The sequence below is a fragment of the Gymnogyps californianus genome, chromosome 22 (genome assembly GCF_018139145.2).
Source record: "Gymnogyps californianus isolate 813 chromosome 22, ASM1813914v2, whole genome shotgun sequence".
Taxonomy (NCBI): domain Eukaryota; kingdom Metazoa; phylum Chordata; class Aves; order Accipitriformes; family Cathartidae; genus Gymnogyps; species Gymnogyps californianus.
Window position 1 is genome coordinate 3,474,492 of NC_059492.1, and position 27,939 is coordinate 3,502,430.

The following is a 27,939-nucleotide window of genomic DNA, read 5'->3' on the forward strand; positions in this document are numbered from 1 at the left end:
GCCAACGGCTCACCGTTGGTGACAGTCCACGTTCCAAAGTCACTGCAGTCAGAGGGCACTGGGGACACTTACACAATAGCCCCGTGACTTCACCCACAGCAAGGTACCTACGATGTGCTCATAGCCACCACCATCCCCGACAGCTCTGCCAGATGGCGATCACAGCACGGAGGCCAGCAGTACCTTTCTGGTGAGCCTGCGTTTGATCTCCCGCTTCTCAGCTTGACGGTCAGCTTCATTTTTCGCTGCCAAGGGAAAAAAATAAATTTTTCCTGTAAGCATCACAGGCTTTGAAAAGTGCTTTCTGGACTTGAACAAAGCAGCATATCGAGCTGTATCAGATTATCTACATATCTGAAAGCTCATTGTAGTCTGTCTGCCCTTATTACAGGCAAAGAGCGCAGTCCAACTCAATGCCACTTTGCAGACTGCTCCTCCCCAAAGCTATTATACTCATAGTTTAAAGAGAATAACAGCACAGATAAATATTTTAAATGGAAACTTCCTGAACTGACATTTCCCTTTCCTCAAGATGTTTATTTAAAACTTTTGCAGAGCAAGGCATGGCCAAGAGAAACACCACTGACTGAGCAATGAACTGCTGCTTTTTGGATCATGCAATACAATGCTGTAATGTCTGGACCACAAATAAAAGTCCAGCCCAAACAAAACCACCTTTAACAGTCCTTGCTATGTAACATCAGAGCCTTAACCAGTTCACATACTTTTTCCCGAGGTGTCAGGCAGGGGACAGGTAGCTTTTCTATAACATGATGCTTTGAACTGTATTGCTTAGTACCACTGCTAAGGTCTGATTTTATCCCGAGCTGGTTTCTGATAGTAACAAAGTACTGCGGAAAAAAAAGCAGAACTGCTTTACTACAGCGATATAACCAAAGCACAGTCCTCCAGCACTACACTTCAAGCAGATTCCAGGTACACCTGGACTAAGATGTTAAAGGCAAACTTATTTTATTACTTAGGACCACTAGAGAAGCATTACTCACGCTGAAGTATGTTCCTCTGCTCCAGTTCTTCCGCTGTCGGTCTCTGACTCAGTCGCCTAAAGAAAAGTGTGACAAGCCCGTAATGTTTTATCTGGTCATTCATCAATAGGGGATGAAGAACACAACTGCTCTGTTTCAGTGCACTGGAAAGCCTCCTCGACACCCCTCATTCACCAGTGGAGATCACTGCTGCCCTGTTTTGCACTCTCCTCCACTCAAACAGCTGTTCACCCACAGGCACAGATTAGGAAAGCGCTACGGCCTCTCAAAAGCTCAGAGGCAACTTTGCAGGGAGCTCAAGCAGATAGCAGAGCCTGGACTACCAGCAGCCCCAGCTTAACCCACCACCTAACGCATCAGCACTCAGCCTGCATCTATCCACATCTTTATACGCCATCCGTATTTTACGGCAGTAACGTTTCTGTAGTCCTTGAGATTTTCCCCTCCCAGTCCATTTAACCTCTGGAAACAGGGGCCTGTCAGGGGATATTGCTCAACTCCAGCAGAAACTTCCAACTTGTATAACCGAGGAGGAAAAGCAACACTTAGCCTCCCAGCCCTGATCCAGCAGCAGTGCCCAACCACTCATCATATTCCAGCACAGGCTGCTTAGACAAGGCAACACAGCTTTGTCCAATCCCACCCCTCACACGCTGTGCCAACGGCTCAAACCTAACACCCGCCTCCGTTCTTCGTACCTGATCAGCGTCGTCCCAATCTGGTGCCGAATTTCGTTCCACTCCTCCTTGCTCTTCCGAGGGAAGACAATCTTCTCCTCCTGCGGCATGGTTGTGTTCCCCAGCTTTATAGCTAGCGTGTCTTTCCTCTTCACTTTGTTAGCCAGTGTGCCTGTGGGAGGAAGAGCAACAGGATGCGACTGAAGACTGCAGTGCCTGAGCGCTGCGATAGCAGCCACGTGCCCCTGGCAGTTGTGCTCTCCCCTGGGGCTTGCTTTCCAAGCTCTGCACTACAGCTCCAGAGCTAGCCAGAGCTCGTCACTACAGCAACAGCCAGCATTTCTGCGGGATGCCCACATGCTCACCTAATGCTATCCCACCTGAAGGGGTGGGACAGCACAAGCTGTTGCAGGAGCCATCTGCAACTGGAGGGGGTGCATCTCAGCAGATGAGCATACAGGTTTGGCTGTAGAGCCTTTGAAAAAGTGAGGAAGAGGACATGTGGTGCATCACGAAACCAAGAACCAGCTGCTTTGGAAGCACTGTGTGAACTAGCTCTTTGATCCAGATCTCAATACAGCCAGGCACGAGTTCAGCGGAGGAAAAAAGCCAGCTGCAATGTCAAAACCTTACTGTTATGGCTTTCATCTTCTTCCTCATCCTCGTCATCTTTGTACAGGATGGGCCCCTCCGAGTCAGAGTCGCTCATCCCTTCATCTCCTTCCTGCTCCTCTGGCAGGACCTGGGGTACCAGTTTGGGAATGACTGTGACAGATGGCACATCTCCAATATACACACGAGGGCCTGAACTCTGCTCCTCTTCTTGGTCATCTTCTTCCTCTTCCTCATCGTCTGGACTAACGAGAAGCACACTATTACATCTCTTAACACATCCCACAGGGGCTGGGGAATACCCCAGAGATCAACACCTTGTTAGCTCTCCTCAGCCCACAGAAGGCAGGTCTGTGGATAGCCCAGGAACCAGAGATGCAAGAGCCACCCCGCGATCCTGCACCGTCCCCTCTCTCCAAAGCACAGGGAGCTCCGGCAGAGGAAATGCCAGAGGCAGGTTCTTTGCAGAACCAAACAGCCCTCTCGCCCCCCTACTTTAGGACTTGCAGGTTCAACTCTGTTATAATACAAGACAGTCCTTTTCCCACTTCTGTTTTGCAAACTGAAAGGCTAAGGAAGGCCACAAATGGATGAAATCCAGGACCTTGTTTTGTCTTGGCGCAATTGAAGACAGGCCAGGCCTGGATTCCTGGCATCAGCCTGTGTTTGTAGTCTGGAACCCATTTCCCTTTGTAAGCAATAAAATCCCAGAACCAGACTTAATTTCATGGGGAAGATGCACGGGCCCCCTAAGAGGCTGAAACACAGATTCGGCCAACAGGCAAAATGGTTTCTAGGCTGCTGCAAAAAGCAGCAAAGAAACCAGCCCTGCCCACAGCCCTCCTCACCGTCACAGCCTCGCAGAAGCAGGGAGTACGACACCAACATCTCAAAGCCCAGCGTGACCCACAACACTGCTAGGTGTTTACTGCACCGTGAGGAGGTACTCACACTTTTAGCATCTCGATGGTGACAGGCAGGGACCTCGTCCTGCCCAGGGTGCCATTGTCTTCTCCAAAGCCATCGTTCTCGAAGAGCAGCGAGTGAGCCCTGTGCGACCCCTCGGCAGGCGGGGTGACAGGCAGGGGACTGGCCAGAGCCTGCTGGATACGGATGTGCAATGGGATTTGGGGCAGGCGAGGCAGCACGTGAGGTTCGCCAAACCCTTGCTCTGCCGTCCTCTTCGACACTTCCAAGGACCTGAAGTCTTCAGGAGGAGGAAGAGAGGAGGAGTCTCTTTGGGTAGGTCCAGGGAGCGCGGAGGGTCCAAGACAGGGGTGGAGGCAGGCAAGGGCATGCGCGGAGGTTCAGGGGGTATGTGCGTGGGCAGCGGCGGCGAAGGCGAGGGTGGCGGGTAAGCAGAGGTCATGTGCATCGGTATCAGTGCGGGGCGGTTAGCTGTCACTGTCCTGTCGTTCGGGGGCTTGGAAATGATAGCTGCCTCTGACGTGTTGTTAGGCAGGAGGCCTCTCTTTGGTGGGAGAGGAGGGGAAGGCTTGGACAAGCCTGTACCACTGTTCATTGCTTGAGAAAGTTCAGCTGAAAATAAAAACCACAAAAGCCACTATATTTAACAGGACATTTTCCAGATATCCTTCAGTGTGGAATAAGCATGGCAAAGCATTCAAAGCCTCGGACCAAGCAATCTCTGCTGCTTTTCTGCTACAACACAGTGCCAGAAATAACCAGGTTGCAAGCCTCTAGTTTGTCCTTCCTGCAGCAAAGGTAAAGCTTGGGAGAGCAGCCAGAAACAAGCAGGCTGGGAGAGGTCTGTGCATCCTGCTGCTTTGGAGAGAGAAAAACAGCACCAGCCCTCAAGTGACAGCAGATGGAGCTCACCCAGATCAGCATGCTGCCTCAGCCAAGGAATGCAGGTATGTAGGGCACTTTATGGCTATATTTACAGCATCAGTTTGCAAAGGAATCTGAGACATCCAGGACACCCCAGACTCCAGTTGTGTTAACAGCTCCCTTGCACATTAAAAAAAACTTCTTGGGAAGCCTCATGCAAAGGCAAAAGTCAGCAGAACCACAAGCAGCAACGTGCTCTCCCCATTTCCATTCATCTGCCAGACCCAGCCCAAGAACACCTTGCTGCCAGCAGCTCCGGCCTGTTTCGGATGAGGTTCTGCTCTACTCCCTCTGCACTCTGTTCCTTAAGCCCCATACAAACTTCTCTGCAACTACAAAATAACTAGCAAAACTTCCAAAAATACCTAAGAGCCTTGAGTCTACATAGAGTTTATCTGCTGTGTGATGGAGGAGAGAGGGAGAAACGGAGACTGTGTCATATCACGGAAAATGACTGCAGGAGGCAATCTCAGGTTCCTCAAACACCCCTTAGTTCCTAGGGAAGAAGTTGCGCCAGTAAAGACTGCTCTTGCTTTAGGAGTTTGTAGCCTTTAATGTTCATGTATCAATGGCTTCTTGGGCTTGGAAAGGTTTTGCCCACCTGCTTGAAGAGCATCAGATTTACTGCACATTTCACCTGGAGCGGGTGATGGTCACCCAGCGGTGGCCACAGCAGGGAGCTGGGGGGAATCCACAGCACCAGACACCACAAGAGGGTGCTGCAGGCGGGGAGCGTTTCACAGAGATAAGGCTGCATAACTGGAGAGAGGTGGGCACATTTTTGGGATGTTTAGCATTTTCAGACTTTCCCCTTGTAGATTAAGGGCCAGATTGTGCAAAACACCCGAGTGCCCTCAGCTCCCATCGACTTCAGCCCAGAGGGATTCCAGTATCTCCTCAGCAGCGTTCGAAGCCTGGCAGGACCAGGCTCAAGTCACCTTTGGGTAATAACAGATTTTGAAAGGGACCAAGTAGCTGGCAGAAGGAAGAGACAGAAAAGGGCTGGGTGCCACTCAGAGCATCCTCCCAAGCCAGCCCGTCTCCTTTCAGTGCGATAAACCCAGCGCACCAACAGGCACAACCTCTTGTGACGTGCCACCGGCGCCAGCTCCAGTGCTCTAGCACAGGCTACAGTAACTGTGGCTCCTGAAACCAGTCAGCAGCACCAAGCACCAGGGCTGCTGCCAAGCTCCTGGCCAGCGGGACAGCACCATTTGCCCTCCTTGCTTCTTAAAGCTGACGCTGATTAAATTCCCACTCCTCAAAAGCAGGTGTTTCCAGAGCCTTATTTTGAGCTACTGCATCAGACACACCAGAACTGCTCAGAGAATGAACATAAGGGAACATCTTCACAAGTGAACAAAGGGGCAATCTGCACATTAACAGTCCTCCCCTGCCTTAGGTTATAAGAGCAGCACAAAAGCACACACATGCCCGAGTCAGAGCACGCATCAAAGACCTGTGGAGAGCTCATGAAGCCAATTCCACTGCTGCTGTTTATCCACAGCAACAAAACAAGGCTCGCACAGCAATGACTGCACGCATGCTGCAGTTACAGTTCCACGGTGCCGGATGCACAGGCGGGCAGAGAGCTGCAAAGCCTCTCTCTGCATCTGCCTTCTCATCCAGGAGACAAAAGAGGGGCTGGTTGCTCTCCTCTCCTCCCCTCCACACCCCGGCAGCCGCAGATGCACTGAGCCCGGCCCTGTATTGTTGGAGAGAGGCAGGCTGGGTCTGAACATATATTTGATAGGCTGCTGTCTTCAGCCACATTTTTTGCTCCACAAGTACCTCCTGCAATTAGCGCTGGGGCATTTCAAATACCATCTGTGATGTGTGCAAGCAGCTTAAAGAAAACAAGAAAGTATTTCATCAAGTGCTCAGGCATGGTCAGACTAATCAAGCTGGTCTGGCATACAGGAGTGTTTAATACCATATCAAGGTCGCTTGCAAAACCTGCTAGAGCAAGGAGAAGCCCCAAGCAGAACAGAGATGCAGTTTGTACTGAAAGCAATGGCCCAACCTCCTTCGGATGGTAATGTGTACACGATCTAAGCTTCTACCACTCTGCCTCCCAAACCACACCTGGGTAACGCCTCCAGTTTCTGTGATAACAGTGCAGACCTGTCTTGATTGATCTTCCCAGGAACCTCCTTCCTGATCTGTACTAGCCTCTGCTAATCCAATCCAAAGATTAGCAGGTGGTCTGTGAAATATGAACAGGCCATCGACTGGGTGGAAGCGGTCTCATTTACTCCAGCAATGCTGCATCTTTAAGACCTCTAAAATTCCTAAAGAGAGCAGGGACTTGTTCAGCTTCAAGAAACTCTCCCCAGATCTTCTGCTTAGAAAAGTTACAGAGATAAAGACATTTAGTTCTTTAAGTGGGAGGATTCAGCTCAAATTACAGTTGAGCTGATTTATCCATGGGACGAGACTAATATGGCAATACCCTAGCCACAGACCTTAGAGAAGGTGCCTGAGTATAACCAGGGAAGTCTGAATTATCCCTGCCAGCTCCAGGCCTCTCTGCACTAAGTGCAAACCACATGGCCCAGCAGTGACAGCCATAACAGACATTGTTTGGTGCGATGTGGATTTTTTGGTGTTTTTGCTTGCTTGTTTTTTTGTTTTGTTTTGTGTTGGTTTGGTTTTTTGTTTGGTTTTTTTTTTCCCAAAGACCAGCTGAAAGCATCAATTCTCACTGACCATAGTCTCACAAAGCAAAAATCTCATACACCATCCCCCAAATCCCGGCTGTCCACAGCTGAATCCCAGCCCTCAGTGAAGCATCAACATGCAAAGACACTGTCTTACAGTTGACAGAGAAATGCCTTCCCCTCTCCTTGCACCACCTCCACTCCTGCCAAAAGCAGGCAGGGATTCCCTCCTGCAGGTAGCTGTTGGAAACACACACGACTGACAGATTGGGTGGCTCACAGCAGAAGACTCCAGTAACTACATTGAGTAGTTACATTGAGTAGTACATTGACTCTTCTGAGTCCAAACTGGACTGTATTCAGGAAAGGTGGTCAGACATTCATGATACATTTACTACGTCATACTAAAAATCTTCCCTTATGAAGGGAAGAGACTTTCAGAGCAAGGGCTCCAGAACATCCCAAGGGTACAAAAACCAGCTTGTGGAGGCACTTACCTATTACTGAGTTGCTATTTCTGTTGACAGGTTTGGGAGGAGGGATGGGAGGCTGTTTGGCAGGAGCTGTGCTGGTTGTACTCGTGGGAGCAGTAGTGTTGGCACTGGCAAGAGCAGGGGGCAGAGTCCTGGGGGCTGGGGAAGGGGCAGCTGTGGAACTGACTGTCTTTGCTGCAACAGGGGCTGTGGTGGAGGGTGCAGTTTTTGCAGTGCTGCTGGTAGGCGTTGGATCCTTCGCCTGCGCTTCATTTGCCTCCTGGGAAGTGGAGGGAGGTCTTTTTGGAGGAAGCAGAGGCTGTCTGGGAACGTACGGCTCCTGAGGTGGTTCCAGTTCGGGCCCAGAGTGGCTGCTGGAGGAGCCTGCAAAGTGAGACAGCTCAGTTTAAGAGCCCAGAGCAGGGTGGGAAGAATCAGATGAGAATTCAAAACTGGTCCTGGGAGAGTATCAAGCAACCGATTTTACACCCATCTGGTTTCTTACCCTGCTTTTTCTTTGGTTCCTCAGATGGAACAGGCTTCCTAAGGCTGGATGGCTTGGTGGCCTCTTCCTCCTGGCTGGCCAGGTTACAAACCCCGGGACCACCGATTGGGACTGTGTGGCCATTCTTCAGTGCAGGTGGGTGCAGCTTGTCTGGTTCTTCACCATCTGCAAGGGGACGGGAGGGGAGAGAAGCAAACAGAAAACACTCAGAAAGCAGGAGACGGAGGAGATATGGCTGAGCTGACTGAACCGCCATCGATCCACATCAACTTCTCTCTGGCTTCTGAAACAGCTGGTCTTCAGTCTACCTTCTGCAGAGAAGCGCACAGCAACACCAGCTAGCTGAAGCTGAGCCCCCTTGATTTCATTATCAAGCAGCAAAACAGTACAGCACTGTATCCCATCAACTGTTTTTCTTCATCAGCAGCCTCTTAATCTACCACCTTGTTTAGAAAGAACGCTACTGCATTTAAGACTAATATGCCCAATGCTGTGCCACAGCCCAAGGAAGCTGCAACTGCAGTTAAAAACCTCCAGCAGCTTCTGTATCTACCCACCATTAGAGTATTCAGAAATTCTCTGCTGCAATACAAATTCCAACACTAGCCAAGTAATTTACTGGACATGTAATAACAGATTTTGATAAGTCTTAAAATTTGTTGAAGCACCTCTAATTTTCCTTCTGTTTCTACCCTGAATTTGGCACAAAAATCACTGCTGTACCCAAAACATCCCACAGCAAGGCATATTTCCTCATTTTTTTAACCTTTGTTTTAATCAGATGTAATGATACAGCTCCAAAATCTGATGTAGTTCATCTTGACTATTTCTGCTTTTACAGATTCTAGCATGGAGTTTCCCAAACATTAGAAGTAAGACCTCTTTTGGAAAAAAACTCATCCTCTTTTCAGCCCATGCTTTTGAGAGCACTTAAAGCCGTAGTCACCATGAGGAAATACTCAACCATTCTCTGCCTCTAATTGCCCTGACAGGACAAACTCTTCATAATATTATTCCCAAAATCAGACTTAGCATCCACTCTAATGGGGCACCGCCCATTTTGACTGCTTTCCAACTCAAGAAAATTTGAATAGATACATCACCAATTTGATTAAAAATCCTTAGCATTTTCAGCCTACCATCTCTCAAGCAATTGCAGCATATGGCATCACGGGCCCCCCAGGTGTCAGACCCCAGCGTGCTCTGTTGCTCTGACTTTTGAAGTTTTATTCCACTGCCCTCTTCACCCCTCCTCTCCCCGCCAAGGTATTACCTCCCCTTCCCTAACCTGCTGTTATTCAGAAGCTGAAAGCAAAGATGCCAAGAAGCCAAAAGCTCCCCGGGCTTTCTTTGCTGCAAAAAATAGCCTTGGTTCCTGAGGGGAGATGGAAGACCGTGCCGCCTCACTGGCTTAGCTGCCCTTGCCTGAAACGCAGGAAGTACAGACAGCAACAAGAGGGAGTTTCCTCCCCAGCCAGGGCTGAAACTCAAGAGGTGAGCCAGAGCTTTTTATAGCAGCAATTGCCTCTGGCTAGCTGAAGTTTTCAGCAAGGGAGATAGGAACAGTATGATCTAGCCTTCCTTACCATTCAAACCTTGCATGCCCTTCTCTGGCCGGGAGCTCCTGATGGCCTTCTCACACCACCTTACTCTCGACTTCAGTTCCAGTGACCTCCTTCAAGGTCAAGACAGTCCAACGCCATCTTCTTTCCTTACTGTGAGCCCAGCACAACCTGCTGACCGCCAGCCCAGAGAGCAGCAGGGCCTCCTCTCCCGGCTGCACCGGGTTTGAAAGCCTCCACTATACCTCTTCCCTACCTCCTCGCTTACTCGTCTCAAAGGGTTTCCAGCATTTTTTCCCCTAAGAACTTGCCTAAGAAAATTAACTGACCTTGTAAGAGCAGGTTTTAAAATTGCAAGCAAATACAATAACCTACCACCACCGTCTTATGACTGCCCAAGTGTCTTAAACTCATAGAAGGGATTAAGATAATGCGCTTTCTAATCTGACCCTCCTGACAATACTGACTGCTCCCTCCTATCTTGGGTTTGCACTTTGTCCAGATTATAGCCATCTTCTGTTTCTTAAGCCAGATCAGATGACTCAAAGCAGAAAATAATTCCATCTCTTAGCCACGCTTCTGTTACACCCTTACAGTTTGGAAGAGCTCTCCTCTGTCATCTCTAGTTGGAAGTTTGTTACCCAAAGCCTTTGATCTCTCTTCCACAGTTTCATCCTGTGACCTCATACACTTTTGTACTCCAGTGAACTCTTCCTCCAGCCCAGCATTTACACCCTCGGGTAGTTGTAGATGGCTTTCATTACAGTGTAGCTGCAAACAACTGTGTTAAGACTTTTCCTCTCAGTTTTGCTTTCAGTGGTTTGGCCTGAAAACCACTTTTTCACCTCCACTTTTCCACTTTGCATCTTTCTTAGAAGAACCCTGAAATTTGCATTAGGTTGAGGCTGCCTCTGCAGTATGTCTTTTGAGGTGCAGTTATACATTGCTCTAAGCCAAAGACCACGCTGCCACCCAGATGGGTGGGCTGCTATCCCACCACACGTTCCTGCCCCCTCCCTTGTACCCACTTCACCCAACACACAGCCAGGTGACTAGACGATGAACTGATCTGGCTACGAAATTATTTTGGCAGGGTGGCCCCAACTCAGAGACACCAGGGATGACAGAAAAGGGGATAAGGCTTCTTTGACAGCAGGGCAAGCTTCAGTAAGCTTAGCCATGACTAACTATGACACCATACCATGAAGCATCTCGTCTATAACTCTTTGAGGAAAAGCCCCTACCCAGGCAGCTCAAAAGTCATCAATTGGTTTCTTTTTCCAAGCTTAAGGCCTTCGAACCTGAGCTCTGAGGTCAACGCCTCTCCCGCAGCGGTTAGAGTGCAGTCTGGAGTGTGATCAGAACAAGCCAGAGATGGTGAGCGCAAGTGTGACAGAGGAGCTTAGCAGGACAAGATAAGGTAGCTGGAGCAGGACACGTGCAAGAGGGACAGCATAGGAAGTGACACACAGAACACCCTCCCCTCGCCGCCAGCAGCAGACAGGAAGATGTTCAAGACAGGCATTGCGCTTTCTTAGCAACATCTTCCTAACTGAAAAGGCTGCCTTCCTTGCCAGGTGCAAAAGTCAGACGAGAGAGCATATTGAAAAGGGCAAGACAGACAGGAACCACATTAGCAAAGAGCCCTTATATTTGTCTCCCAAAAAAGAATGGCTGCAAGGGTGAGGTTTTGCCAGAGGAAGATCAGCTACACAGAACACAGACGGGAGGAAGAGAAGTTCATTTGCAGACTCACCCTGCTCAGGGTCTTCCAACAGAACCCCTCTTTTTACCAGCTCCTCTCTTGGCTTTCGCATAGAAATCTTTCGTTCTAAAACTGATATTAAATTGAAAAAAAGCACTCAGAAAACAGGGTAAGCTAGAAGTTCAAGAAGATACTTTTTTAAAGGGACCCTCTGGAGGAAATAAAAGGGCTTCAAATTTCACTGTTTTTGCATGGATTAAGAGGAGGGACTGCACGTTCAGGCCTGCACTTCACACTAGATTGGTGATTGTGGAGCAAACCCTCCCTCCCCACAGCTGCTTGGGGAGGTTCCTTGCAAGAAAGGAATTTATTTGTCTGAAACTACTGCTCCATGGCAAGGTGTTTCTGGAGAGATTGCAAGTGCCAGCCCATCACCAAAGTCACATTTTGGTTCTTATGCATGCCAGCACTCAGGCTTGTGACAGCAAGCCCTTCTCACTAGCCAGATGGCTAATGGCAGGTTTCCCAAGCGGAGGAAGGGACTCCCACCCAGCCCCAATTACTCTACCTTCCGAAGTCTCCTTAAATTTGTCACTGCTTTTCTTTTTCCTCCACTTCCAGGGTTTGAAGATCTTGCCAAAGCCTGAGAACTTGCTTTTCCTCTTTGTAGGAGGTGTGGTGTCACCCGATTCCAAAACGTCTACCCCCATGCCAGCATCAGTTGGGAGGTGATCCACCTCTTCGGCTGCACGGAAAAGAATAAAGAAGTTACCTTCATGCTGCAGGTAACAGCTGCCATCTCCCACCAGCCTGCCCCTTGCACACTGGGGAACAGTGGCACATGTTCATGCAAAGAAGGTAGCAAGACTCCATGCCTTCACGTAACCCGTCAGCGTTTCACATTAGCTTGGGGAGACAAGAGTGGGGTTTCCAATGTTAACAGTGCAAAGGGTAACTGATAAGAAGCTTTCTAATGAAACCAGGATTAGTTTAAATTTGCAGTGTCACAGCTTCGCCCAAGGAACAAAAATCACTTCGCTGCAGTTTCTCATCTTCAGTTGGAAGCAACTGGTGCTAGACAAAAGTAATTACACGAACACAAATACCTTCCAGACTGCAGAGCCGACTTTCATGACTGTCTACACACACTGCAATTACCAAACCCATTACAACAGCTGTATGTGCTAGAACTTAGCCTCTCTGATTTTTCCCTCTATAAATAAGGCCAGCAAAGCTGGCCAAGAGCAACAACTACACAGGAAAGCAACACAATACAGCCCTGCGCTCCACCTACTGTACTCGAAGTCTCTGGAGAACAACATGAGAAGGACACGGAGCCGGGAAGGGACACGCAAAAAATCCCCAACTTACTGCAACAAAAAAAAAGCTCATAAAGAAGCAACTTGCGAAGCAGAACCAGAGCACGAAATGCTAAGCTGGTGACGGTCAATTCTGGCTTGCCTGGTGTTGCTGTTTTCTGGGTATTTGATGAAACATAAGGGAACACTTACAATCAGCAGAATCTAGCAATGCCTGCAAAAAAAAAAAATCAGAGTGCACACAACCTAAGTGAAGCCAGCTGGTGGCCTGTTTCATGGTCTTAATTTACAGACCAAGAATCCCCTGGCTTCAGCACTGCAAAAGACAGGAGCACCCAAGCTGCGTCGCAGAACTCCGTGAAAACACGCAGTATCGAGAACAGAGCCTTGAGACTTCCTACAGTCCTACGACACAGTCCTGCCAAACACCACATACCGCAGGCTGAGGTGCCGTGTTTCACATTGCACTTGCGCGTCTTATTTTTGAGCCTCTAAGTCAAATGTTCTGGAGTTTGCAAGCCTTCTGGGATCACAAAAGACCTTTTAGTCAACTTCAGACAAGCCTGTATGACGTGCCTGCAGAAAAGACAATACCCCGTAGGCCACGCAGAAAGTTCAGCCAAGAATCCCATCTCCTGAGGCTAAGAGATTGGGAAAGGAATTTTAGGGGAAAGCCATTTTGCACATAGGACAAAGAGCTAATAACCTATCTGCCATATCCTACAAATATCCACCAAGGATACAGACCCAGATGTGAAAAAGCAGATTCCTGTCAACATGGGGAAGAGCAGATTCAGGACAGGGGAAAAAAACCAACCAAACAGGAAAAAAAATGAGTTGTTTGGTGGAGCTCTACCAGCAACCCTGTAGTGCTTCCTAGCGTGAGATTTCAGACCCCAGGAAGCATCAAGCACGGGGAACCCCAGCCCACGGGCTCCCGAGCAGCCTCAGGCCGCTGGGCTGGGGACAGGCCGTCACTGTGCAACACTGCAAGACAGATGGACCCCAGTTTTTCCATCAGAGTGCAAATGAAATGGAAGAATAACATGGAAGAGAAGAGCAACAGAGACCATGCTAGCAGCACAAGGGAAACCAGAGAGCATTTCAGCAGGAGGATCTAGATCACATGCAAGAAGTGCAGCCTTTAACCAAATGATGACAAAACCAGAGCCCAGGACTCAGGTTTACCAAGTGGCTGGAGTGGCAAGGAAGTGCCAACTGTGCTAACCAGCAGGAAAAAAAAAAAGCTTTTCAAAGCTAACTGTGGCCATTTCAGACTTTACCTAAAATGCATGACCCTTCCAGTTCTGTACAGGTTTCTCTCCTCTCACTCGTGGGACTCCAGATTTCACACAGCGGTGGTTGATGGGGTTTTTCCATTTGGTTGTATTTTCTTTTTTTAAATCAGCCCCCTAACAGAAAGCTCACTCAGAACAAGTGAAAAGCTGATGCCAGCCAACATTTATTTCAAAAAGCAAGATCAAGTCAGCATCTGAGCCACTTCTTAAAAAAAAATCTGGCTTCATAACAGGAGAGAAATTGGGTGGAAAGTAATATACAAGATGTCAGCACCGATCTGTGATTTTCTGCTGCTCTATTCTGTGATTTTCTGCCGGGAGGGAGGGAGGGTAGAAGTGGGGACAAAAAAAAAGGCATTTCAAGCTCCCAGAAACCCAAGAGGAATTGTCTGGATGCTTAGAGGCACTCTCTTCAGAGACTAGAACATTAGCCCTGGAGTTGTACATGTAATTTTAAAAAGCAGTATTCACTTTGTTCAATAGAGCGTTCCCAAAGTTTACCAGGCAGGCAAGTCCGCTTGCCAGCCACAAGCTGTGGACGGAATTTGGATCCCAAGTGCCATGCAAAGGCATTTCCCTCACCTTTCCAAGGAGCAGAAACAGCGCTGAAAGCAGTCGTACCAAGCTCACTTTATATATATATATATATATATATATATCCCTTCCCTGAATTGCTCTTAGGAATGTAACTTATGTGCTGTCTGCCACCCAAGGTGTCAGAGTGCTACACTAAGCAAAATAAGTTATTAAAAGAAAACTCAACCATCAGGTCTGCAGATTAACAAACAGAGACCTCAGCAAGCTGTGATGTCTCCATTTCCAATTAGAGGGAGAATGACAAGCATTCCCCTGCCACAGTCACCTCCGAGCAGCTACGGAGGAACAGTGGACATGAAAGGATGAGCCGAAACTGCAGGAGACACACGATAACCCCAAAGCAGGAGCAGCAAAAAGCAGGGAGGGTGGGGGAGAAGCCCACATGCGAGTTTTACTCCAGGCAGAACCACCTCTTTCAGCAGCTTCTGCAGTCCAGGCCTGGCTGTCAAATCAAATACCATCTCAGGGTGGAGCTTCACACCAGGTGCCTGACTGCCATTATTTGCAATCATGCAGGTTAATACAAAAGCTAGGTTTCACAATGACATTCAGCATCGATATCAAGTAACTCAGTTCTTGCTTCTCTGCCACGCTACTCCATCAGCCATGCTACTCCATCAGCCATGCTACTCCATCAGCCATGCTACCAACTGCTTGTAGGCTTGTGCTGTGCATCAGGTCTTGTCCAACATGAAAACACTCGGTTTTGCTGTTTTATAATCAGTTCCGTGTCTAAAAACAGCCACGCAAGAGGGGGAGACAGGCATACCATGTACCCCTTCATGGCATAAAACCACAGTCCAAATCATTTTCACCATCCTGTTTGCTCTGTGTAGAATAAAACTCGATACACATTACTAAGCAGTGTGAACATCCCGAGAACACTACAGCCCACTGGGCAATACTGATGCCGTGAAAGCAATTTCCCTCCCCGATATAAAATGGGATTCATTCTGTCCAGTTCTGCAGCACAGGCTGCTCACAGGAGAGCTTATAACGCCCTTCCACAGCACTCTTCCTTTTACCATCCATAATTACCACACGGACATAGACATTTAAAACAGTCTGTTGTGATGCAATTATGAATTACATTTGCTGCTAATTAGCAGGTGGATCAGCAGCTGTAGGTGTGCTTTACTGATCTGTATTTTAAATAACCTCATTGTTCAGTGATTGTTCACATTAGATAGCGCTCATACTCCCTCGGAAAAGGACCTTCCCTTCCATTCACAGCCCATTTCCAGCTCAAATTTCCATGAAATGGTGCAGAGAGGACATTTCTTGCCCAAGCTGCCTTCACTGTGAAGGGAGCCTCAGCAAGGCAGATTCTCTGTGCCTCCTCTTGCTCTGCTCTACAAGGTACAGGAGGGTCTCTAAGCTGCTTTGCAATGCAAGGCAGAAACCCCTCCTTATCTCAGTCATGCACTGGGAAACCACTGAGGAACCACAGCACAGAGCTCAGGGAAAGAAATGGGGCAAAAAAAGACAAACTGGACTTTAAGTGAAGGGTGAGAAGCGTCAGGAAGCTGATGCCCTTGCTCAGCACCATGGCTGTCTACCTGCATGGCAAGTCTGTGTCCAAGAGACCAGCCTCACCTTCTTCACTGCGGTCCCAGGCTGGAAAACCCATTCAGAATTTATGCAAAAGGTTAAATGAGGTCATGCAGGTGAACCCAGGGGAGTCCTCATTAGAAGGTCAAGAGCTTTTCCAATAAGCAGGTCCCTAATGTGTTCCCATGCCAAAGCACAACTTTGTTTAACCTTTCTGCAAGAACTACATGAAGTACCTACTTTGGAAAAGTGACCCTGAAGTAGGGAGAGCCCCACAGAGCCCACCCTGACACCAGCACGCCATGCCTAACGCACTGCCCCGCAACACAGCCCCCGTTGAGAAAGACTCCGGAATAAAACATCTACTGCAACTTCTGCACATTGCCCCAGGCAAGCGTGGGTGCTTCTCCTCGAGTAGATGGCCTGGAGCACTCAACCTGCCGTGCCTCGGACAGACCCCCAGGACCCAGCGGGGTCTGGGGAGGGAGCTATGCCCCGGCTGCTATCTCCCAGCTTCCCTACCAGGGTCTGCTGCCATTTCAGATCTCCTCTCTGAAACACTTAACATGTCCTGATCCCGTTCCATCAAAACAAGCAGGTGAATTTGAGCTGTTTAAACAGCAGATTTCTGTTAACCCAAAATGTTTAGACTGAAATAGTCTAGGGAAACGTCACAAAATTGGCACAGCCTGGAGACACAAGAAGGCAGAAAGCTCCAGCAGTGCCAAGCTGCTAGGGATGCAATTCTCCATCAGTACGCCTGGCCAGCTGGTCTTTCAAACCCTCCCTCTGCAGAATGCTACACACACTTACACTCAAGTCCTGCAGCTAAAATGCAGGCAGAAAAAAGCTCTTCTCCCACTGCACCTTGTGTTAGGTGCAAACTGTTGTGCAAGAACATGGGTGGTGTCGAGCTACCGCTCTAATGTTTTTTTCCAGAAAAGAGAAACCATTTCAGTGGAAGAAGCTGGAGACTCGCAGTTGGTCTCCAAGCTCATCACGCAGTCAGCAAGTGGCTGCGGTGCTGCATGTGTCATCTGCTCCCAAAGCTTTTGTCAGGCTTGGGGCTGCCATTCCTATTAAAGATGGTAAAGCTTTCACTTCTACCACTACTCTCAATGGGTCAAACCAGCAGAGCCAGGATCCGTGGGGTCAATTAAAAATACCACACGTGTTCACACCATTGCCACGCACACAGGACACTCACAACAGCCAGCAGCTATCTAGCTGACGTTTAGGAAATACCAACATATAAATGTAAGGGTTTAATGGTCACACCACGGTCCAAGGGAGGAAAAGCCATCACGTGAGCAAATATAGTTAACCCCCATCTTCAGAGATCAAGCCCCAGAATACCCTTTTGCACAGCAATGCACTACCAGCCTAGAAAAAGGCACAGTAGACACTTCAGGTACCAACATGAATAAACAAAAAGCACTTCTTTCATTAAGGATCATCTCTCATAGGGAAGATACCTGCAACAGTACATGAGATAGCAGCACCTCTGATGCACAGTATTAAAAAAAATTAAAACCAAGCTGCGTCTAGCGTAGGTCATTGCAGAATTAGTCCTGGTGAATTTTTAAACCATTTTAACTTGGGCCACACACCATCAAAAGCCAGCATGGCTATGGAGAAGTTTTGTTTTGTTTTTAACTGGCACACCATTACATAAGCTAAAAATCACTTCAAGATCCAAGTTAGAGACCCTAACAAAGCAAGACTGAAGGCTGTGAAGAAATCAAAGAATTGCAATCCCAGATGCTGACAATTCATATTATATTGCTATATGCCTGGGAGGGAAACTACTGATTTCCAGTGTTCATGAAGAAAATGGCACAATCCTTTAAGGATGAAGGGTCAGTGAGCCCCAGGACAGGACTGCAGACTGAAGCTGTTAGGAAAAGACTGAGAACACGCTGCTTTTCTCCCTGAAATAGCTCTGCAGACATCCAAGAGTTGGTAGAGCAGACTAACTCCAAAAGAAGGTGCGTCTTACCACTGCCTGCACTACAACAGGCTCTTTGCCCCAGTCCTTTTCAGAAATGTAAGATCTGTTAAATTCTATCTTCATTAAGAGACATCCTCACAAAGGAAACGAGAAAGCATCAGTAGTGTGCTTTGTAACCAGACTTGCATAGCGTGTAAATCATGAGCTTGAGCCAGATTCTTTCCATCTGCAAACCATAGTTCACCCAGAACCTGACCCATCTCTTATCCTAGTAGTTACTACAGGATTTCCACAAATCCCAGGAGTTTCTGTTCACAAGGAGCTCACTGGGCATTTCTGTCTCACAGTCATAGCCTCAAGGCTCACATCCAGACAGAACTGCAGCAGTGAGCCTGTGCTACAGCAAAAGACAGTGTAAACGCTTAGCTGAGAGCTAAAAAGCACTCAGACAAATCAGGCACTTCAATGCCACAGCAGCAGCTCTGAACACTTCTGCTTAATCACCTTTGTTTTCCTAAGTTACACACACCCCTGAAGTTCTGCTATCATACAAGCCCAGAAGGTGCATCAGGAACTTTTGCTGAGAATGTGGCTGCTCATTATACACTTAACATCACTGTACCTTCGGAAGCGTGTTTTGCAGCACAGCCTGGACCTAAGGCTACAGCGGGACCGACTGCCTCGCAACATCGAGCCTGCGCGGGATCCTCACTGGCTAAAGCTGTGGGACTGCAACAAACCCCCCCGTTGCAAAAACAGTGCTGAGGCACAGGCTGGAGAATAATTCCGCTCACTCTTCTTCGGCTTTGTTGTGCCGGGTAGAGCAGTTAAGAATCCAAAAAGCTTTCAAGCAAACAGCTACAACTCAAAAAGCAAACAAAGACTCTTTTGAGGGAAACGCTGTTAAGGTTAAAGTATCAAAAAAGCACTTTAGGTAAATGTTTCTAAGCTTCCTATAACAGCTTTAAAAACTTCACGTGCATTTCCTGAATGGTCCAGGGAAGATGTGAATCCTGACCTTAAAGCAATAAAAGGCTGCGGTCACAAAACAGCTTCAAATAGTCCCAGCTCTCGGCTTCCCCATCTTTTGTGCTTTTCTGATCACCATAATCTTCACAAGACTTTTCTTTTCAACAGCATCCTGCCAAAGTTAATGCAAGAACCATCTCTTCAAGTTCGCAATTTATTTGGTAGGAACTATGCAAGCTGTACCATGAAAAAAGACTTCAGATAGCCAATGACCAGTTGAGGAAACACCAGGTCTGCTGGACTCCAGTCTCCAGCAAAGGACAGTGTCATTACACCAAGTGAGCCCACTCCCCTGAAAATTACCACTGTCTCTGGTGCTTGGTGAGAGAAAGAGCCCAAGACTGAACAGGTCAGCTTCTAACAGCGCATAAATCCAAGGAGAAGATGCTGTTCATCTCCATCGACAGCACGAAGACAACTGAAGTTTTACTTCTCCCTTCCACTCTCTCAATACTACTTATTTTTAGCAGCTCTTGAACAAAACTAGTTGGAGTGAACTGGGGGTGGGGAAGAGAGAATCACTGGTTTAATCTGAGCCCTAAAAATACTTGGTAGGTTCAAAGTTATAAAAGTGAAAAAGAATGAAAAAAATCGGTATCTCAGGGAGCTCTCCATGTGCAAATGTGAAGTGTTTCTCTAAGAAATCAGATAATTCCGCTTTACAGATGAGAGTAAGCAACTCAGCCCAGACAGCTGACAGCAAGTCGGCAGGAGATAAAAGGGAACAGCACGATGTGTAAAGTCTCCTCTTATAGTCAGTGCATTGCAGTCCCAGTGCTGGGAACAGCACCCAAGACAGAGACCTGGAAATAACACTGACCTACACACCGTGTTCTGGAAGTAGTGCTACTTCCAGGACTTAAAGCAAGGTTGTGTTTGCTACAGCCTGCCAGTTACTCAGACACCTTGCAGAGTAGAGAGAGAAAACAAGCAGGAAGATGACTGCCAAGCCCCTGCTCCCCCCAAAACTACTATAGCTGCCCCAAAAAGCTGGGTGACATTACGCACAAGGGGGCAATTCTGGGCAGCTTTGGTCCGGGCAGACTATCAGGGCTGGCTTACCTACCCCACTCTGGTAAATTTTACCGATGTCCAAGCGCTTTGCAAAGCCAGTGTCCCTGAACTTGGCCGTGCAAGACAGAGGCTATCCCTAAAAACAGCAGCTCGGAGCCTGTCTGAAGATCAGCAGAACATGTTGCACAGCGATTGCATGCGACATGAGTAAGAGAAAGGAAGGAAATTGAGTTATTTCTCTGGTTACTCTTCCCAGCTCCCAAGCTGGGCGCAGGTTACACAAGCCCCGCATTCCACTCCTCCCAACTCCTCTGTTTCACCTGCAATCCTGCCCTGCCGCAGCCCCAAAGTTTCCTCCGTCTCCCTTGCCCTTCATTACTCACCAAAAGCAGCTGGATTTACCGGTCTCGAGAAGTGCGGCTGCCCCATTAGATTCTTTTCTAAGCAGCTCTCCGGGAAGAGGCGGGAGAGGGAGAGAGGAAAAAAAGTCTACCCTGAGAGAGCACTTTAGTCCTTTAAAATGATAAATCCACGCTTCGGACTAGGAAAGAACCTGGCGAGCGAGGCAGCTGCCAACTCTCAGGCAACGGCATGGGTGTCCGACGGTCCAGCGCAGGTCCTGTTCTCCTCGTACCCCATGGCCGGGCACTTGATTCTCATAAATAGGCAGCCGTGCCAGCTCCCTTCACGCAGGAATGCCTGTCATTCCAGAGCCGAGCTAGCTAGGGCTGAAGCTCAGGAAGGGGAGGAGACAGCCAGCCACGCTCCAGCCACTTAGCTGCATAATCCAAATCATCAACACCCCTCGCTCCTTCCTCGCATCAAGTTTAGCAAGAAGAGAGAAGCTGGGAGTGAGGAGAGAGGGAGACCAGTGTGTTTTGCTCAAGGAAAGGCTTGGAGAAACCATGCACGCCAATACACAGAGGGGTTTCACCTCCCAAACGGCATCAAGGAGGTAACAGCGTACCTGAGCCTGCAAAATACAAACCAAGGCGGTCATGAATGAGAAAGCGTGGTACTCTAACTGTTGTAGGAGCTGCACTATCCTGAGAGTAAAGGGAATTTCAAAGAGAGTCCCTGAGCTGATATGCATCTAGCCAGATGTATAATAAAAATACAATTTCATAGCAATTCCTCTCTCCACTGAAGTTACCAGGAAGAAGGTAGGAACAGGGAACGTGTCTTCTCGTTTAATTTAAATTTAACAAAGGAAAATTTAAATTTAACCAGGAAAGTAAAAGTTTATTTTTTATTCATGTGCCACACCTTGATGGTTAAGGTAACAAATATCCCCCTCAACATCTGCATCACAATAACAAAGATCTCTAGAGTTTAAATATGTCCACTGGGATTCTTTAATTTTTCATCAAAATTTGTGTTGGGACTTCAGTGAACCTACAGATCAATTCTAACCCCTGTACACCATACCACAGAGGAGTGGGAAAACCTTTAAACATCCAGAAGCTTAATTTTAACTCAGGAGAAAAGGAAAAACAATTTTCAAAAACATACAGGAATTTGCTGCAGCATCACACCAGTGACTAATCAGGAACCCGACCCCATCTGACACATCCAGGTTTGCGCTCTCCCACTGTAGGTAGTGCTGTAGGAAAAAGCAGTTTTAAACACACCAAGATTTGCTGCAGCCCTCGAGGATCCTGTCCTTGTCATGCCAGCAGCCGCAGTACTTCAGTATCGCTGAACATTACTCAGGCAGCCAGAAGAGTTCAGGACAAGCTCACTACTGCAGCAGTCCCAATAGTAAAAATCTTCTATTCTGGGAAACAACAAAATCCAAGATTGTCAATTGGGGCTGGTGCAGCTGGGAACAATGAATGCTGCACATTAGTCAGAACAGACACCCAAAGCAAACGCCGGCTTCGCAGCGGCAGAGATCGCCGTTCACAACCGCATGTCGCAGTGGGAGGCAGTTTTGCAGCCAACACATCCCAGGAAAGGGAAGGGGGTAGTTTTGAAATCTAATAAAACTCCACCTAAGCCACAAACACACCTGGAAGACATTGATGCTCTTGGTTCCTCCACTAACATACTAAACATGCCATCGGACAACTTGCAAATCCCTTCCTCTCTTCTGAAGCAGAGCCGTAAAAACACGGGAGGAAGCAGGACACCTCTGCACCTTCTCCACCTGCACCAGCACCCAGCTCATCCTTAACCCCTGCCTGCTGAGCAGATGACCACCATCCCCATGGACAGCAAGAGCACAGCAGCAGGAGCAGGTGGAGGAGCAAGGGATCAGCAGACACATGGAGGCGGAGGAGCAAATAGCACTCTCCTCCCTCGCGCAGAACATATGGACGTTCCTGAAAGCGTTGCTCTTCTCAGCCTCCCACCACCAGACATCTCTGTGCTCGGAAGAGGAGCCTGCGTTTCTGTCTGGTCAGCCACAGCAGTCAGTCTTCCAAGTACTTTTGATTTTCATTGTGAGCAATTAACATACTGATTCACAGGCATGCTCCACCTCATTTAAGACTCTTTGCTTTGAAACAAAGAAAAAGCCATTTTAAAGCCATTTAAGTACACTGCCATCTGGCAGGGACCCACAAAGTTCAGAGATAGAGGCTGGGAGACTTCTCCAAGTCTGTAAATCAGCTGTCCAGCTTGGAAGGAGGTCTGGAAAAAATATCGCTGCATCTGGGAATGCTACAGAACGCTAAACACTGCATCTAGACTTGCCTGACTTCCAAGGAGATTAAAGCCACTGCATTTTATATTGCATTTGCTGTGAATTAAGAGTGCACAAAGCTCTGCTGCAGAACAGATGACACATGGTAGGTTGTTAAAGCACAGCAGCACAATCATATGCCTGACCCCTTACTTCTACATTAGTAAAACATGAAACATTAGCTTAAATTTCAATGAAAGAGATTTAAACGAATGCATTTAAATTCACAGCGGCTGCAGTCCAAGAGCACGCACGACAGTTACTGAGGCTCTGGTGCCGCACAGTAACTCACTAGGCTGTGAAAACACAATCATGCAATAAAGCCCTTTCACATTTCTGTATCGTTGATCAGGCCTTACAAACCATCACGAAGAGATTAACAAGATTATTTGGCAAAGGCACTTGTAATAAAAGTTTGTACCAGAAGCATTAATATTTGCTTCTGACACGCAGGGCTGTGGTGCTCTAGGAGCAAAGAGGTACAAATCTGCATTTCAAATTGCAACTGGCTTTGGACTTCAAACATCTTTTAGGAGTATCAGCCACAACTCTCTCCTCTTTGGGGTAGAAAGAACAAAAACCCCACCAGAAGAGGGCTGGCAAAACACAGAGAACAGCAGAAATCCAAACCAAAAGTAACACCAACATCATTATTTTCAAGGTGGACTCCTGGTCAGAAAAACCTGCCAGTCCATCCTTCCAGTTCCATCTCTGGAAAGAAAGGTGCAAATTCTGCACCAGCAGGCACAACGCAAGAAAATGTTCCCGTCTCAACTCTGGCCCAAGGACAGAGCGTAAGAGCAGCCATGCTTACTGTGCTCTTAAGTAACCCTTTGCATCCATAGTGCTTTGTTTCCCAGGTGAGGAAAAGTAGGGGACAAAGCAACCTGCCCAAGTTCCCTGCCGGCAGCACATGAAGAACACAGAGCACCGACACTCAGGGTTTAACACCTCGTCTAGTAAGGTTGCTTCAGCTCTACCAACAGCAGTGAGACAAAACCTCAGCCCCCATCCAACTGGACATCTAGGACAATGGAAAATCCACATTTCAAGCAAGGACAAGTAACAAATGTCCAAAATTCCCATAATAATGCAGAAGGGCCATCTGACTTAGCTGTGCAGCAACCAGAAGAAACCAGAGCAAAGCCTTTACTCCTCGGGGACAGGTGAAGACCTTCATGAGAAGGAAGAGCTCGGAAGAGCAAAGAGCTTTCTACAGGAAAGCAAAAAGGGATACGGCTGATAGTCCCTTCAATATTTTCTTCTAAAAATGTAGTAACCAAGAAATCCCAGTTACGTGAAAATTTTACAGGATTTCAGGAGAGTCAGATAGCTACAAGACGACCAGTTACGGGCAGAAAACGCCCAAGAAGTGGGGCACATCACTTTCCTCTGAAGTTTAATTTCCTCTCCATCCAGACCAGCATCCCATTAAAAACCCGGCATTCAGATGTTAATAGTCTGTTTATATACATTGTAAAAGGAACTCTTCTAGATTGTTTCACTTTAACATCTAATGAAACCCATAATGAGCACAAATATTAGCTCCTCTAATAAAGACACTGTTGTTCACACCAACGTGAAACACCGCATTCATCTGCAGTGACTCAGACATTTATGTTCCATGATTCAGCCACAGGAACATGAAAAAGGACTCTTGCATTATCCCATCCATGCAGACGGAGCTGTCTATTTAAAACCAGTGATACTGGGCGTTTTCCTTCAGAGCCCATCAGCAAAAGAGTCAACAGTAGCTACAGGATGTTTAAGGCTCTTTCCTTGCTGGAGACGCACCCACCTGAAATACTAACACATACCCATGGTGCCATCTTACCGGGAGGGCTGGCAGGGAGAAGTGGCAGCACCACAACTCTGGATGCGTTTCACCACAATCTGTTTGCTAGCTTTGGCAGAACAAGGAGAATATGAAAAAATATTATATAGATGCAACAGCTCTGGCTACCTACAAAGACGACCATTTCTGGGCTGTGCTCCGAAACAGAGCATGTGGAAGAGTTATTAACTACGACAGCAGACCAAGGGGAAGCAAGCGGGTAGGAAGCCAGGCAGTCAATCTGAAAGGTCACAAGCCAACACAACGTGACGCTCTTCCTTTCTCCTCACATGGTATTAAAAGTCAGCCCGATACCCAGTGTGGAAATGGAAAATGGTTTATTTATAAGCCAGCTGGCATCGCATTGTTTAGGTTCTGTATACTTTGATGAAAGGGTGCTGGTTCGGATGAGATAGAAAAGTGAGGTAACCGCTCCTAAACCACATGATTTCCTCCACGTTTCCTGTGACATTTCCAAGAGGGAAACTCCTATTTCCCAGAGCATTCCAATCCCCTTGTCCCCACCAATTAGTCAGTGCAGCGATAGCAGCTGCTCGATCTCAGAAAGCAAAGGGCAGCGGATCTAGCACACCAAGGACTGTCTTGGTGCCACCACGTATGTGCTGGTGGTGGGGAAGGCGAGCAACCCGTGTCTTACAGCAGCCCAGATGTTGACCGGGCCGGAGCACAGCTGGAGGAAGAGCATTGCTCTGGGCTCAGCAGCAGCCTCTGCCAACGAGCTGACTGACAGCACGTTCAGCCTCACATTTAAGAAGGAAAAATAAAGCTGAGGACATGCTCCTGGAAAGCCTCATGATCGCAGTGGGTGGCTGGAACACAAGGAATCGCTTAATTGTCATAAGCACCGAGCTAAAGAAAATTGCGTAGTAGGTCTTGGGGCCAAGAGGAGCTTAAGGCCAAAATATCCCCCAGCCTTGTTTTCCAGCGGAGGAAGTGCAACTTTCAATGAGAGCACATTTTAGCCAGTACTGAAAACGTATCATCTTCAATGCCTCCTCACCATTCACTATAATTACAACATATGCTAAATATTTTCTTGTTTACTAGTGAGGGAATGCTAAGGAATGTAATCCTGACAAAATTAAAGATTCAGTCACATCTTGGCTAACTTGATCACCATGGTGATTCATGGCTATGCCATCTTGAGGCAAGGGAACCTCCAAAGCTGACAAACTACTTTTTGGAGCACCTTGAAGCAGCATTAAAAGAAACACTGGTCAGAAGCCAAAGGAAGCACAAATATAGGACACATTCCAGCAAAGCACCAGGCATCAGCAAAGCATCAGCATATTCCCAACAGTGAAGCACTCGGAGGCAGGATAACCCATCTGCCACTTCCAGCTATATTAGGAACACATTAAGCAAAAACACAGAGAAGAAAATTACATTAATTATTCCATTGTTTAGGGAAGAAACAGGCATGGCATTCAGCTTAACTCTTGTTTAACCCTCTCCCGCAGCAAAAACCAAGATACTCAGAGAAGAACCTATAAACTGACATCACCTAGGGCTTCCCATCGCAAAACACTGGAGATAAAGAATGACAAAACTAACAGAGCTTCAGCACAAATCAAAAATAGATGCCTCTCCTCTCAAACCACTACCCAGCACGCGCTTTCAGGACTGGCACAGCACAAGTATACAGTGCTTTTCCTAAGCGAGTGGCTGCCGTACAGACGTGCTAGACAGTCACATCCTCCGTGTTAACTACCTTACTGGACAAACCTAAGTCACGCAAGACTTTACAGCTTTATATAGACATTATTCAAAATAACCGAGTCCTTTGGCAAAGAGATAAGTCCATCTATGCCACCTATAAAACTGATGGGACAAACTCTGTTAAGCACTACACTGGAGATTGCAAATTAACAGCAAGACTAGCAGTAAATATTAAACCTCTAAAATAAAATTAAATTGAAATTAACCCTCAGAGGTAGCACTATATTTAACTCTAGAAGCTAGTCTGCAATGCATAGGTCAAGGTCCACAGGCTAGTATCCCTGCTCTGAGTCATTAAAAGACTCATGATTCCAAATTTCTCTTCCTACCTCTAATCCTTCAAGATGACAAACTATGTCTTAAGCTGAAAGCCTCTCTGCCCACATGCTAGCTGAAAAGAAAGGCAGCAAGATTTCTCTGTAAAAGTCTTGTTTCCTCTTTTCAACATTTCACAAAAATCTCAGCAAGTACACCTGCTCTTCATATCTGAAGATGAAACTGCAGCAAAACATTTTAGTATTTCCTCTGCCACCCCAAAGGGCTCATTGCAAGCACACCACACCAATAAGCCAAATTATCCTTCAACACCTAGAGCTCTTCAGTCTGAAGTTACATTTTTTCCAAATTACTGCACAAAGCCAGCCAGTGCCAGGGCATCCTACCATCCTTCACTCACTTGGCTCTGCCCAGGGAGACTTACAAAAGCGCCTTGGTTTAGCTTTTGGGGAACACCCAACTTCCCCACCGCACCTGCTCTGCTTTAATTATTGACTAGGCTAGAAGCTCCTTATTAAAATGCAAGGCAAGTTTGGCACACAATCTCAGCTTCTGATCATCTCGAGCAGATACATTTGGAAGAGAAACCCAAATTCCCTCCTACAGTTCAGAAATTAAAAGAAACGGCACATAGATTTGGCTTAAGGCACTTAAATTCAGCAAGAAAAATACTTTTTGCACCCATGCGACTGAAAACTCTCATAAAATTTGAAATTTTAAACCACAACTTTAGATTCGCACACAAACATCAGGTTTAAAAGCTTCCTTTCAAGTGTACTGTGTTTTTTACAAGCCATTTCTACCAGGGTGAATCTAACAGGTAATTACAGGTTTGACCTCCGTCTATTGCACAAATATGCCTTTTGAAACAACGTGGATAAATATTTGCCCCATACAAGATGACAACTCCAAGAGGAACCATTCCAGTTTATCAACTTTGTGCTTCATGTTGATACAAGCTTTATTCTCTATTTAAGGAACAAGATAACACTTAGGAAGTTCATCTAGCCAAATATGTTTCATAGATCTACCATGGACCACCCTAAACAGTGGCACATCCAGACCACGGGTCACACCCAGACAAGAGCCATCAGCAAGACAGTGAGTGAACCTCAACCTCAACTCTCCAAATATTTACTATTGCTCAACCACCAAGGTGTCTCCAAGCACCAGCGAGGCTTAAGATTGAAACATGCCGAGCAAAAGATGTCCGCCAGTGTGATTAAAGCAATGCTTGGGTTTGTGTTGTGAATCATCCCCTTCCTCACTCCTTTCAAACTGGCTCACTGGGGAGAGAATTAGAGAGGCCCAAAGGAGCTGAAAGCAAAATGTGAGCACCCTATCTAACCCCCTTAGGCTCCTCCTGAAATCCCAGCCCCGATGCTCCTCTGTTTTCTGCCAGCACCAAGAGCTCTTGTGAAAACAAGACGGTGGCACACACGAGCACCAAGAGCCATCCCAGAACAAGGCACAAAAAGCAGACGTGACAACTGCGAACAGGTAGCTTACGTCCCGAGACATATATAGATCGGGTCCCCAAAACCAAACGCTGTTTACGCATCACTGACTCACACAAGCTGCAGAGACAATGC

The 27,939-nt window shown here is 47.4% G+C and overlaps 1 protein-coding gene across 1 annotated transcript in view; it reads right to left on the reverse strand.

Annotated features, from left to right (window-relative positions):
- Positions 1–27,939, reverse strand: part of PHACTR4 (phosphatase and actin regulator 4) — a 43,777-nt gene that overhangs the window by 3,693 nt on the left and 12,145 nt on the right. The window contains 10 exon segments of the mRNA XM_050909796.1: positions 184–245; positions 1,008–1,063; positions 1,706–1,856; positions 2,318–2,541; positions 3,248–3,519; positions 3,522–3,835; positions 7,305–7,664; positions 7,786–7,950; positions 11,104–11,184; positions 11,621–11,797. Coding sequence (XP_050765753.1) covers positions 184–245; positions 1,008–1,063; positions 1,706–1,856; positions 2,318–2,541; positions 3,248–3,519; positions 3,522–3,835; positions 7,305–7,664; positions 7,786–7,950; positions 11,104–11,184; positions 11,621–11,797 — 1,862 coding nt within the window.